Source organism: Apteryx rowi, unplaced genomic scaffold (assembly GCF_003343035.1).
Source record: "Apteryx rowi isolate R43461 unplaced genomic scaffold, aptRow1 scaffold_922, whole genome shotgun sequence".
NCBI lineage: Eukaryota > Metazoa > Chordata > Aves > Apterygiformes > Apterygidae > Apteryx > Apteryx rowi.
This window is the reverse complement of record NW_020451230.1, coordinates 142,785-157,917: the sequence shown is the minus strand read 5'-3', so window position 1 is coordinate 157,917 and position 15,133 is coordinate 142,785. Positions and strand designations below refer to the sequence as shown.

The 15,133-nt window shown below is 36.9% G+C and overlaps 2 protein-coding genes across 2 annotated transcripts in view; one reads left to right on the top strand and one right to left on the bottom strand.

Annotated features, from left to right (window-relative positions):
* PPFIA2 (PTPRF interacting protein alpha 2) overlaps positions 1–6,916 on the top strand; it is a 58,195-nt gene extending 51,279 nt beyond the window's left edge. The window contains exons 19-22 of the mRNA XM_026091779.1: positions 80–148; positions 1,119–1,278; positions 2,936–3,028; positions 6,876–6,916. Coding sequence (XP_025947564.1) covers positions 80–148; positions 1,119–1,278; positions 2,936–2,994 — 288 coding nt within the window. The 3' untranslated portion in view covers positions 2,995–3,028; positions 6,876–6,916. The remainder of the gene's footprint in view (positions 1–79; positions 149–1,118; positions 1,279–2,935; positions 3,029–6,875) is intronic.
* Positions 6,917–12,659: 5,743 nt separating this feature from the next.
* ACSS3 (acyl-CoA synthetase short chain family member 3) overlaps positions 12,660–15,133 on the bottom strand; it is a gene marked incomplete at its 5' end in the record, with an annotated part of 90,451 nt that continues 87,977 nt past the window's right edge. The window contains 3 exons of the mRNA XM_026091778.1: positions 12,660–13,204; positions 13,503–13,678; positions 13,759–13,858. Of these exons, the coding sequence (XP_025947563.1) occupies positions 13,133–13,204; positions 13,503–13,678; positions 13,759–13,858 (348 nt within the window). The remainder of the gene's footprint in view (positions 13,205–13,502; positions 13,679–13,758; positions 13,859–15,133) is intronic.

Here is a 15,133-nt window from a genome sequence, read left to right as displayed (position 1 = left end):
GTATTTCTCGTTATTCTGTAGACATTATCATTTTTTATACATCCTCAATCATTTTAATTGTTTCCTTTGGTATCTCTAGGCACGGCAGATCCTTGAGAGAGAATACAACAACCTTTTAGCACTAGGAACTGAAAGACGACTTGAGGAAGTAATTAATTTTGTTTAAAATATTTATAAAATATCACAGTAAAATATTTATAAAAATATAATGCAATGCTTGAAGATATGTTAATTCATACATTGTTAGAGTCAGTTACAGCTGTAAAAAATTAGGAAATGCCAAAATCAAGGTTTTTAAAGTAACCTCTTTTTGGCTACATATTTGTAATTCTTTTATCATTTGGATACTAAATTTTTTGCACTGGATCCTTACCTTAAATGAACATTTTCCATAGAGAAAACATGCAGAAAGGAGCAGAAGCTGCACCAACCAGAGCAAGTGGGGGAAAGCCTCTGTAGCCTATTCTTTAGGACAGTTACACCCTTCCTCCCTCCCCCCCCCCCCCCCCCCAAAAAAAAAAAAAAAAAGGAAAAGTGTGTTTGTTCTTTTCTTAAAGATAACCAAGATGTAATAGAGTATGATTTGGGGCAATTATCCAGGATGGGGAATCTCAAATCCACCTATAGAAAATGTTCATCTTAAGGTACGAGTCCAGTGAAAAAATGTTCAAGTCTTGGATTTCTGCATGTGAGGAGTAAAACTTTTAAGGACTTGCCCAAAATGTGGGATGCCTATAAATTCTGTGCATGCACATGAGTGTTTAATTTTTATTAGCACTTTACATAAGCCTCCTAATGCAGTAACACACCACGGTATTTTCTATCATTACATTTGAAAGAGATCCAACTTTTAAGGAAGTTCCAATTTAGCTGACACTAAAAACCTCTACTATATCATGCAAGAGATTTAAGTAAAGCTTTCCACCCTGGTATTTAATATTTCTAAAGCATTTGCTTTTGCAAGAGCATCTCAAAAGCATGGTAGTTATTGGATGCAATGAAACAGAGTAGGGTATTTGTTGTGAAATCAATGTGATAGCAGGAGAGACAGCAGACAGCCAGATAATTAATCACAGATTTCATTTGGCTTTATCAAATACAAACCTGTGCATTGACAGAGTGATGACAAGAACTTCAGACGCGGCCCCTCCTGGCGGCGACAGTTTCCTCCGCGTGAGGTGCACGGAATCAGCATGATGCCCGGCTCCTCGGAAACGCTGCCAGCTGGATTCAGATTAACTACAACATCAGGGCAGTCACGGAAAATGACAACGGATGGTATGCAGCGATTTCTGCACTTACTGTTGGAAAGCAAGAGGCTTATTCTAGCATGCTAAATTGACTTTTAGTGCATGTCTTTCTTGCAGCAGAACGGCTGAGTTCATTTAACTAGTATAAGCATGAATGAAGTCTGGGAAACTTGAATTGGGGAATGGAGAAGCACTGACCTGGCATACTATAATTTTTTCAGGATTAATTCAGAATGTCAGTGTTCATTTAAAAAATAAAATCTAGCCTTTGCATCCTCCTGGGTGCAAAGGAAACATTCAGAAAGAGAGGAATTAATTAATTTACTGGCTTTCATGTAAGCTTGCAGATAACAGCTGAGCAAATTTTTCAGCTCATAAACCTCTGTAGTAGGTGGAGTTTATTTTAGAGGATGAACTTAGAAAAGGGTCTATCTTCTTTATTTTCCTATTTGACCTTCAAACTAACCAGCTTAACTTTGACCATCAAATAACTGAAGCTGCTAACAGTTAAACATTAGTAACAACCAGATAGGTAGCGCACTTAGCAAACGCTGAATTTCTTCCTGAATACTAGTCTTAATTTTTCCTTGAAATCTTTTAACTCTGAAAAGACATACTAACTTGGCAATGGTTGAACAAGTAACAAGCAGATCATAATAAAAAAAAAAAGTAAAATGAAAAATTGTGGTAAGAGAAGGGACAAAACCCATTGCAGCTATTCCTTCAGGTATACGGACAATAAAATCATGTCAGTATACCGATCTGGAGTTCTGAGAAGTACCGGTACACAAATTGGCCCATTTCAAGTACTGCCAACTGTTCATTTCCTTATGAGAGCATTTAACTCTTCATAGACTTGTCTTATATTTTAAAGAAATTTAATAAATTGTTGGTAGCTATTACATTTCGTAACTCTTTAAAGACCTTGGTATGACAATATAGCTGCCTAAATTCCATTGCAGTCTCTCACCTTTTAAAACTATCGCTTTATAGTTGCACTGACTGCATCACTATATTCCATTGACACCATTGCTCATGTGCACGCTTTGCTTTTAATCTTGCACTTTTTGGCAATGACAAAGTCATAAGACAAGAAGAATCCATTCGAAGGCAAATTCCATTTACAAATAAAGATACCAGCTCCCTAGGCATTTCCATGGCTTGCATTACCAAGCTAAGAACCTTACAAATATTAACTGATCTTATCTTCTAGCCATACCATGAAGTAAAAGATACTATTCCTGTTTTACAGAGGCACAGGGGATATTTAAGGATTTGTCTGAGGTCTTCTAGACAATTTATTGTTGAGCTGGGTACTGAACTCAGTAGACTTAAAGGTAGATAGCTCTGAAGACCAACATCTTCATCCAGGATTTGGCTTCCTATCTTCCAGTGCTAAGAACACTCTATTACTTAAACAGCATGATAGATACATGTTAGGGCTTCCAAGAAAATAAAGAGAAAAGTAAGTTTTAAACTGTTTAACTCACTTGAGGCAGACAGACTCAACAGCACACCAGACATGAAGCAACTCTGAACAAGCTGAGAGCGAGACCATGCCCCGATCATGTCATGAAGAGCCGCACTGTAATTCAATAGGCATCCTTCCAGTGGGAAATAGATTGATTGATTTTCTTCATGATTCTAAAGAGGTTTTGGTTTGTTTGTTTGTTTGCAATTTGCAGTTGCTTCATCACGACTGCAGAGGTTAGACAGCTCAACAGTTCGCACATACTCATGCTGACAAGGCCTAGCAAAGAAGCCAGCACTGAATTGTTGTGAGTATTCGTAAGGGGCCATCATGAAAGGTCTATGTAATTGTACATGACACCCAATATTCCTTGGCATTACTCAAGTGAGAGCCATCATGGAGCAGAGGACCTAACTTAGACTCACTAGGGGGCCCATTTGGTCAAGACAACAGTCTTGAAGTCAGTGCAGGAGATGCAAAGTTCTTCTTCTCCCATCCCCAAAGCAGGGTCTCTCTGCTGACAAACCACAATCATACACTCAGAAGATGTGACAACTGTTTTCAGACCATCCTCTTCAGGTGATAGCTCACCCAGCATAATATATTTTATATGTTCTCAAACATAAAGCTAGAACTGGGGAGAGAGCAATAGGCACAGAGACTGAATTTACTTTGAAAGCTTGAAATGGTTCTAGCGTGAGCTGGAGAGAAAAACAAACAAACAAAAAAACTAGTAAAGCAGAAGTGTCCTAGATTTTTATTTTTATGAGAGCTATGACTCAACTTAGGACATTAAGTAGCTGAATAAGATAAGACAAAACTTTCCCTAGAAAATCTTCTCGAGTTATCTATTACAGAGATTCTTGCATTTTTCTCAAATCATTCAGAAGTGACCAGTGGCAAAGAAAGGTGATGGATGCAACCCTGGATCAAAGCTGGTACCAGAGTTCTTACTGCATAAGTATCTCACCACTTAAATATGGCTATGAATTTCAGAGTTATCGTTCCAGAGCTCTGTGGAAAATATTCTGTTTGCTACTAAATCATCAGTCTTACAAAAAATACTAACATGATGAGCGCTTCCATCAATATGGCACCATTTCATGCTATTATCTTCTCAAGAACATAGTTTTCTTTTCCATATATTGTTTTTTCCAGAGAAGTAGAGGGGAGAGGGAAAGTGTATTTGGATAGTACCAAAACCTCACCAGGCATCAAACATCTAAATGGTTCTTTGGCTGTTAGGTAGTCTAGGCAAGAGATGCCAGGATCTGCAGGAAAGGAATTGCTGCTGTTTCTAGCCAGCAGTCTTTTTTTTTTTTTTTTTTTTTGATCTTTAGCTTGGAGATGCTTGGCACCATCAAGATTTTACTAATTCTGGGCATGTTCAAAAAGCACTTAGGAACCAGCAGATTTTACCTGTAAATAATGTAGATTGCTCCATAGTTGCTCAGGAGACTGCATGAATATAAAATACTAACGTAGTAGAAAGAGAAGCTTTTAATGCTACTGAAAAATAAACACAGGAGACTTTTTTTTTTCCTCCTAAAATAGATGAAGTTTCACAAATGGTCCTGCAAAGATGATAACAGAGCACATCATCAACTATATAAATCTTTGCATGTGTGTGTATGTATAAACTGGGGCTCAGTGTTATGTCAGTAAAGTCGATCAGAGCACACTCACTGTGTTCAATGGGTGCAGAAACTTGCAGCAGAGACACCTCTCCTTTCTCCTATTATCCTTCAGCATTATCCTAGCTATCTATCTATCTCCTTCAGCATTGCAATGGTGGAAGCAATAAATCATGACTAAGAAAGCAAGTTCAAATGGCAAGCAATCTAAGCTACCCAAATGTTAATAGGCCAGGTGTATGAGGTACTATTTTTCCAATAGGTTTAAAGAGTGCAACAAGGGCAGAAATTGAAAATTAGTATGTTAATAAAAACTAATTTATGATTATCCAAGCTGTATATTCCTGCTGTATTCAGTAATTGTCTAAAACCCAGTAAGCTATATATAAAAATGAAAAAAATGTGTTGGCCCTATATATATTGGAACTATATATTTTGAGCAAAAAGATGCTTATACAAAGCTATACAAGTTAACTTATGTCAAACAGTTCATGGCACCAATGCAAACAATCTTGACTAGGTTGAAGTTGTATGCTTTCAAATTGAATTTCAGGTGTTTTATAGGAATATTAGTACTGTTTCAAAGATCAGTGATGTGTATCACATTGATGCTTGCAGTTTATGTAGCATTCTGCCAATTACATATTAATCTTAAACACTAAAGCTCTGTAACAATGTCAAATTTAGATCTAAACTGCAAAAGCTAATATATGAGGATGACCGCAACTAATGGACTATTGTACTAATAGTACTAATGTACTATTTCTTTTCACTTACCACCTACTCCTTTTAGAGAAGGAATGAGATGGTATGAACTAGAACTATTCATTGTTTTTAAGTGCAATTTCAAAATGTCAGGTAGCTTAGCTATCCAGAAAGCAAAGAGACTAATTTTTCATTTGGATAAATTATATAAAATGTAAGCAGGGAAAAGATTTCCCTCATGCTATCAGGCTTGTAAACCTAAGTAAATGACTTGAATCTAAAGGGCAAATATCTATACTGCTCACATGGGGGATGTGAAGTGTGTTGAATCACCCCCCCGACCCCCCCCCACACACACACGCACACCCACCAGAAGAGTTTTCAGAAGTTTGCAAAGGAACTGGAGCCATCTCACTGGGATAACATTTTCTGAGTAGCAGTTTCATCATGGAAAGGAACTGCCTGCTGCTTGGATTAAAGGGAAGGTTATTGATTACAACATGCCTCCTGAAAATTTCCAGGTCAGAGGGAGGCCCAGGCTTGTAGCCTTGCCTAGAGTAAACCAACAGTTGTGGTACTGTGGTGACTATTTACATGGGACTGAGTCTAACTAAGCAGCAGAGGGGCTAGCTGGATGAGCTTGTTGTCACACAACAGCAGTACAAGAGAATTTTTGAGAATAATAAAAGGGAATATGCATAGGAAGAGCAGACTGAAAGGAGAGCTGTGAATGGGTTGCACATGGATTCAATTTATATGCTTTCAAGTTCCATTTCAGGTATTTTTTTAATCATATGTTGAAACCACCATGATGAGTGGACAGAAAATATGAAGTGGCATCCTCCGAACAGTTACAGGAACATACTCGGCCCAGCCCGGTCTGAACATGTTCTCAAGATCTAACGTTTAGCAGTGTTTACGGCTGCTGCTGTCTGGCCATTTAACCTTGCAGAGAAGTTAATCATTGTGCATATGAGACAGATCAAGCCTTCTGCAGTGGTGGCTGTATGTTGTCCAGCTCAGCATCTGGAGGCAGTTACCCAGGCAGTGGAAGGATGTAACTTAATGCTGATTTGGCAGTGATCCTGTCCAAACATTCCCTACACCTGCGACTCATGAAATACATGTCCTCCCCAAGTCAGAAAGCTCAGGCAGGAGACTTTCACTGCCATGGGGAGGGAGCGCTGGAACATCCTACAGCTTCAATTTTCTACTAATGAAATGTCAAAGGGAATTTGGTAAAAGCAAGTATGTCCTTTATCAATGAAGGATTCCAAAGAGGATTTGTAAAGACAAATGGAGAAGATGACTTCCAAAAAGATGTGAATGATGATCTGGAAACAGCTGGTCCATAGCAAAGAAATCACCAGGGTCATAAAGGTACATGCTGTCAAGCTGCAGTGAACGAGGAAAATCACAGAGTTGTCAATAGGATCTATACAACTAAAATACGTGTTCAGTCCTGTGCCAAACAGGCAAAGGTCTACAGATGCAGGAAACCATAAGCCCCAATGCTGAATCAAAATATCAAGAAATAGCTGGAAAATGAACATACATAGGAGTTTGTTTCTATCTAGGACAGGAATCAGTATATATTAGTAAAAGATTAAAATGTATTATTAATAAATAGATTTATGTGACAGATCTAAAATTAAACAACAAATGAATGTCTCCCTCAAATATTAACATTTCAGTAAAACATGCAATAGTTTATTCAGTGCTACAGTATTTGTTTGTTGGTGTCACTGCATCCTAGACAAAATGAGAATCAAAGAATCTTGCTAATTAACATTTGTTTATTTTTTTTTCCTTTAGATGTCATCTCTTTCTTCTACTTTACCTGAAGTGCACTACCACTACTTAGGAAAAAGACCATTAAAACTCTCTTCAAGAACAGGGTAATAGGGAAGAGAACACATAAGGTTTATCAGATAAAGAGCTATGATGTTCTTTTCACATATTGATTAGTTTAAAACAAGAATAATAAAAAAATAAATTATTTTAAAAAAGAAAAACAAAACAACCTCCCCCTTTCCTCTCAGCATTTCTGTCATCAGAAATTTGGCAGTAGTGCACATCCAAAGCTTTTATCAAATGAAGCCACTCATTTTTACATCGTTCCATCTGTTTTATTGTAAAATACTAGACATTTACGTATTTACTGTGTATGTATTTCTTTTAAAATGTGTAAGTCTTATGTAAATGGATATAAATATGATTTTTTTAAAAATAAAATCTATGGTACATGGGGTCTCAGTGCAAACATTTGACAATACAGTGTCAATAATACTGTTTGTATCTTTCCATTCCACCATTTTTACAGTTTTTGGATTGTAACAGTCAAATGAATATGTTTAGCAGAGTTAGACACTTCAACATGTTCCTTACTGAAAAATCTGTCAATATTTCAAGCTGAACATCTGCCTCTGATGATGTATAATAGAATGACATAACCTGGAACTGGAGCCAAAATGGACCTCTAAAGACAAAATAGAAATGTCAGGTATCTATAGAGAATCACCATGATGGCTCACCTCTTAGAAAAAAAAGCAAACAAAACCCAGAAGAACTGTTTACAAAAAAACAAAGTAATTTAATAAAACATGATTTATACAAAAAAACAAAAACTTTCTTCTATGTTACCTGCAGACCAAGAAGATTCTTGCTTTACCAAGAGCCACCTTTTTGTTCCAGGATCTTCAGTCACCAGCCAGCATTGGAAAATAAAATCTAATGTTTGCATAGAATCAGATTCTCAAGTTTCCAAATATATTCAACAAAGAAAATGAAATAAAAGAGAAGCCAAACCCCACCATTTCTTCATTATAACAGTGCATTAGACAGGCTCCTGTCTAACATTATGCTTTTAGCCAAGATGGCCTTGCTGAGACTTCACAGAAGTCAGTTTTATCAGAGGAAATAACTGAAAGACAGAGTGATTAACATATAGTGTATAAAAGTTTAGAAGAGCAACTATTACCTGCTGTGGCTTTATTTGGTGGTGTTATTGTTGTTTATTCTTTGTTTAAATGGGAAGTTTCAAAGTAAGACCTATTTAATAGTCATTTATCTATTTGCTATTTTTCTGCTGCTTGATCTTAGCTCAAGACCTGTCTTTTAGTTATTTCTTTTAGCAGTTTGATCAGCAATGTTTGCACGTACATAAACATTTGTTTTGTCTATTTTCATTTGGCAAATTTCAGTCAATCAGATGGTGAAAGATTTTTCTCCCCCAATGTCAATAAAAAAGAATTCAGTGCTATTTGTGTTTATAAGTCTATTAAGCTTGGTATGTAATAGCATTAAAATAGTTTGGATGCCAGATAGGTCTCAGAGCTAAGCATAAGCACATTATGCCACTAACAGGTATGAGTTACGATGAATTTACTGGTCATAATCTGCCACGAGAGGGAGCACTGAACTTGCTTATGTGTACAGTACGATGGCTTTGACTAGAACACAACTGTATAAAGACATGGCTCTTTTACGTACAGTTCCTCGGGCTTAACCAACATCGTTGCTAATGTTCTTTCTTCTCCTCCTCCAGCCCCCTTTTGGATTACTTTAGTCCAGAATGACAAGAAGTAAAGCAATGCAAACACCATTTTCAGTGGTTGTAGTATCATTTGAATACACTACACCCCCTCCTTGTAAATTCCAGTTCGAGTTTTTTCCAGGATTTCTTTTTCAGCCTGCGTTGGCACAGCCCACACTCACATTCAGGGGGCAAAGGGAAATGAGGTGTGTTGGGAACAGGAACGAGCAAAGTCCTGGGAATAAAGTGGTAGATATACTGTCCCTGGAGTACAGAAACCCCAAATTATTTCCCCAGTGGAAGAAAACAGCTCAGAAAAATTAAAAAATATATTTTAAAAATAAAAATATTACTGTGACTGAGGCCAGCATCCAAATTACAAAATCTCCACATACGTCCCACTGTCCCTCATATAAGCTGAAACTCTACTCTCAACACCTAGAAATTATGATTATGCTAAATGTTGTCCAGTTAGTTCTGACTCTTTTGCACACAGGGAATAATTATTACACCAACCTCTCCCAGCCGACTTTCAAAAACTACTCGCATGCTTTTCTAAAAGACAAAATTTAAAAATCAGTGCTCTCCTATCACTTGTTAAATATGCTTGCTCTTCCTTGCTTGTATAACCAGGTTGCTGGGCAGCAAACAGAACTGTGCACAGGAATCACTATCCCTCTCCACACTTACTTTGGCAGTAATTTCCCCTCCCTTTCCCCAACTCGGCACAAATCTGAAGCTGTAAACAAACCACTCTGCAATCACGATTCCTCAGAAGAAGGCTCCTCAAAAAAACAAAAACAGTGCCCAAACAACTATATTTCCATACTGCATTGCTGCTTTAAGACGGCTTTCTCGGTCTGCATTTTCTGAGTGCTGATGAATAAGCCGTTTGGCATGCCTGGAATCCTCTACATCATTAGCAGAGCACTCCACCCCTCGCTTTTATTTCAGTTTTGATCTTGATTGATCTCTGCCTAAACAGAAAAAAATAATAAAGGTCATCTAACATGTTCAGGCTTCCTCAAACAGCCAAAAAGTTGTTATTCCAAACATTTTTGTCATGGAGACACTTTTAAGACTGCTAACTACTCAAGCTCGTCACAAAAAATTCAGATAATGATTCCTTGTCAATATTAATATGAGCAACTAACCTCTCAGAAAGGCTAGTGCCTACATTGCCACTACTAATCTCTGGAGACCTGAGGGTTTTTTGTTTTTTTGTTTGTTTGTTTTTAAGTCAGATACTAAGTAAATTCTAGATGCTATCTTGTTCTCCCTTCCTTAAAAAAGCCCAAACTAGAAAAAGGTGTCCTTATGTTACCAATGGGAGGAACTGGAGTAGGAACATGAGATGTCAGCGGGAAAACCATACAAGGTCCAGGAAATGAATTCTCCTCTCCTCCAGCCTATTCTAGTATCTTTCGTACAGGGCTTGTATTCGCATAATTAATTCCTCTCCCTCTGCTCCTTTTGCATACATTTATAACATTGTGGCTGCAGCTGGGTAACTGCACCAAAAACCAATGTCTACCATCTCTGCTTTCACTGTACCTATAAGGATGGACATCATATACTTCATGTATGTGCCACAGCTTCTCTGTGGTAAGATACTTGTAGTTTCTCATGGAAAGAAATTCTTGTTTGAGCGAACACCATCTGCCTTCAAATCTGTAGCCAGACTAGAAAATAGCATATAGTAACAGAATTTTGTTACCTGCATTTTATGCATATCACATATTTAGGGTTAGTAACATTGACTTAAGACAGCCAAGGAATTCAGTACAGAAATCCCCATAAGATCTCTATCTTCCTTTAAAAGCTGTAGCCAAACTACAAAATAGCATATTGTAACAAGAATATTTAAGCTAGAATGATATCACAATATGCCACAGGGCTGATTTTTAGCTTCGCAGCTGGACTAAGAACCTAAGACATGCTCTACCTGGTCAAGCCAGTGGGCCATCTAGCCTGTCTTGGAGAGTAGCAAAAGTACATGCTGTTTAGGGAGAACTCATGAGCCTGATCATTTTTTGCAGTCCCTTTGTATCATACTACCCTGGTATTTACAATTGTGTTAAAGGCATATGCCTGTCCCTTTAGTATCTGTTTATGGGCCTGTTGTCCCTATTTTGAACTTGCTGATACTATCTGGGTCCAAAACTTCCTATAGTAACCAACTTGCTTTTAATCTGCTCCCTTATTAGCTTCATTGAGTGACTCCCGGTTCTTGTTTTGCTTGGTTTGGTGAAGAGCAGCTTTGCACACATCTTACCACTGCCTTCAGACTTTGTAAACTTCGAATTTATTCCCTCCCCCCGCCCTGCTCACTTCCTCTCTTTTAATTAAAAGAGTTCCAGCCTTTTTATTTTCTCCTTAAAAGGCAGCTGCTCCAGAACATTTTAGCTCCTCTTTTCTACACATCTTCTGCTTCCCCTGTGTTGTCCCAGAGATGCAGTGACCAAAATGGTACACGATACTCAAAATGTGGGAACGCCCAAGGTTCCACAGTGACAAAAAGATGCTTCCTTTTTTGCTCTCAATACCCTTCCTGATGATGCCCAACATCACGTTGACTGTTTTTGGCTGCCACTGCACAGCTGATTTTAAAGAACTATCAGTGATGACTCCAAGATGACTCTACTGACCTGTAACTGTTCAGCGTAGTTTGCTAAGCTGTAGTGTTTCACAACTGAAAAACACTCAGCAGCTTCTGCAGGGCACTCCATTATGTGGCACAGGCCTCCTATTAAAGCCTTAGTAAGTCGATAATCCATCCAGAAGAAAATAATATCCTGATCAGCCAGCTGCAACTTATATAACTATTTCACAGCAGTTATTAGGACATTGCTGAGGAGCAAAATTACTCCCACATGTAAATTACTGATCTGTGTAATTAGCATATCTACCACAAAGCATCATTAGCCTTCACTCAGTCCTTAAATGTTTTTGCTCCCTGTCCAGATTGTGATTTTCAACTACATTAAATAGCTGAGCAGGATGGCTACCTTTTCACACAATTATCTGCCAACGATCAAAGTAAAACACAGACTCAAACCAGGCTGTTTTATTATATGACTGTATGACTTGGTACAACAGTTAGTAGCTGGCTCAACTACATGTGGTCCCAATAAAAACCACCTGGACTACTTCTTTTTTATTATTGCCTACAACACTGGTAGAGCTTACTGGCTATATAAAAAAGGTCACAGGCCCAAGACAGAATCTGGATAAGGGTAATTTTAATTAGCTATCTATCTATTGCCCTTTGGCTGTTATATCAATCTGCTGTTTTATCTTATCACAATACTATTGTGCCACTTAACAGCGCTACAGTCCTTAACTCTAACCAAAAGGTAACAGTATTTATTTCTAGACATCCTCTTTCGAGGACACACTGCAACAGCAAAATATGTCCGGATTTAATTTCTACCTTGCTTAGCCTAAGTAGAGAACCCCTCCTTTATCCCAGCATCTGAATTCACCTATTGCTTACTGTTACTTCCTCTAGAAAGCGATGCTGAGTTTGAATAACTTTTTTTGTTTTAAAACATTTCTATGAACATGTATTTTAAAAGGATCTTTACATTTATTGTTTGGTTAAAAAATGCAGCTTGAGAAGTAATGTATTTAGAGCATGTATCCTCCATCTGCTAGTATGCTGAAAACCTGTGAACTATTTTGGAAAGGCCTATGAATTCAAGAATGGTCTGCCTAGTGTCTGTATTTGCTAAATTTCTTGGCTATATATATATATATATCTCAGCAAGCCTGAAGCATCTGCTTATGTTAGCAAAAAAAATCCTGGTTATCCTTTTTGTAAGAATGATACGCACAACAAAATTAGCAAAAATGCAAAGAGTAAATGTATTTTTATTTTAAATTCATAATGTGTTTTATTTAATATTACTATGGCTAAATCAAAGTTTTCACAGATTTTTAAAGCTAGAAGACTTCATCTAACATCCTACAAAAAAGGCACTTCAGAAAATCACTGAATAAAATAACTAAAGGAATCTAATTTATAACTGACAGACTTAGCAAAAATCAGTGGAAACCAGAAAAATAACTTTACTTTTTTTTAAAAAAGATAAAGCTCATATTTTACAAGTGAAGACAATTTATATCTGCAATAATTTTCATATTAGAATTTCTATTTATTGCTGTCCTCAGACCGTGACTTACCTTTTGTAAGCTGTTTTAGCCAGATTCAAGTTACTGTTCTCATTATATAATAATGGATTAAAATGTAAGGTCACAAGAGATCACATTAGATAATCTAATGATTCCTTCTAATTTAAGGATAGAAATGCATAGAAATGCATGAATTCTATCTGCAATTTTTAGCAATCTTAATATCTAGAATAAAATGATAACATGCAGATGCTTCAGTATGTTTCATTGGCTATGACAACACAGTAATATTTCTGTAGGAAAAAATTTAGTCCCAAATCATTACTAATTTTTAAAATATGTGGTGTTCCTTAACAGAAAGTCTCTTTGTATATTCCAGTACCAGCAAGTTATTAACCTATTATCACATTTGATTTTTCTTCAGTACTTCTTCAATGTGTTTAAACACGCTAGCATCTTCAATGGTTGGTGTTATCTGAAAAGGAATATACAGAAGCATGTGATAGTAGATTGTTATCCTTCAAACAGTGATGAAAGAATTTAATTCAGCAAATCTTCTAATTTTAGCTTTCAAAAGCTCAGCTGAGAACACAGTATTCGGAAATCTCTTGAATATGAAAATCTTTTGGGTAAGATACAGTAGAAAGAAAATGCAATATGCTACCTAAAGTCATAGAGTGATTGCAGAACGGTCTAGAGAATCAAAAAGATGATGTTGAGTCTTTGCATGCGCATATGCATCTAATCCATTAAGGCACACATCTACAACTTACGTTATATGGCTTTCCACTGACAAGTGCAGAAAGAGCTGAGCGCGGTATCTTGCCAGAACGTGTTTTTGGTAACTGCTTCACAAACACTCCCTTCTGGAAAGCTGCTACTGGACCAATGTTTTTTCGAACTTGCTCAACAATCTCTTCCAAAATCGTCTTCTCTTCTGTCTTTACACCTAGTAAAGAATTTCAAATGCTTTAACCTTTCCCTGATCTTGTGCAAGTTTTAGTAACATCAGTAGCGAAGAGCTCTCACCTTCTCTCAGTACACATAGTGCAAACGGGACATGCCCTTTCAAGGCATCCTCCTTGCCTACAACAGCACAGTCTGCCACAGCATGATGGAAGAGAACACACTGAGGGAGAGAAAAAAAGCAACTAAATGGAACTAATAATAATTTGAACATTTCAGTGAAAAACTTTGACAGATACGCACATAAAAAAAAAATCTTACGTTTTAAGAGCAAAAATTGCTTAGTCAGTAACCTCAGGACTCTAATTACATATGCTGCAGATGTACAGGTATGCATATTTTCACACACTCTTATGTGTTATCCTAGACAGACAGTGTAGCTTTTAAATAAACATAAGAAATAAAAGCTTTAGCAACACAAGATTCAAAGATAAAACAAAGAAAGGTGACTTCCTTACAGCTTTGGCAAAACAAGCGAATCACATCTTTTTGTGCCTTAGTGAGTTCTTTGCTGGGACACATACTATTAGGTTAACATTACAATTGATATTTACACAGGTATATAGAAAAAATATAAAAATATTATTCAAATGCACAATCAAACACACTGCTGTGTAACCTACCCGCAGCAACTGTAAGGTAGGAATGGACTTGGAATTAAAAGTCCTTTACCTGCTACAATATTAGAAAATAATATGAAGAGAGACTCTGTAGTATGTGAATTTATTGGAAATTGTAACTTTCCAGGATCCCATGAAAAAAGTCATCACAAATTGTTACTGTTCCTATATACCAGTCAAGCTGAAGTTGTTTATAAACACATAGCAAGATGCCTGTCTTTAACTTCCTACTCACATATTTTACTTACAGAGTTTTCAATTGGGAACCTATTGTTTTTCTCAGGGGAAAAAAAAAGAAAGTGACCTCTCCCTCCCATCATCTTTGAAAATTTTTAATGCAGTAAAAAGGAGAGTGAGACAGATAGAAAAGATCCAGCGAATAAAACAGACATCTTTAGGAAGTTTTAATGAAAGTCTAAAAATACTTGTGGATATTATTTGCAGACTACTATTAGTGTTTACATCATATTATTAGTATTTACACCTGAATGTATAACAAATACTTGCATGGTTATCTTCCATCTCTTTCCATATTTCTTTTCCTAGCTTAACCAGCCCTCATATAAAATGAGACCTCAGTTTTCTCAGGCAAGGAAACACTTCATCCAGCTTTCCAAAACAGATGTCCTAAGCACAGCCCTAAGTATGTATCTTTTGCTTTCCATCCAAAATGGTAATACCACATTGTGGTAATATCACATCCATACTTTCATCAATATTCGCAGACTAAATTGTACCCAACATATATTTCACTGTGAATGAATTTTGTCATGTTACAATGTTTACAATGAGTTAAAGCAACAAGGCCAACAGTTAAA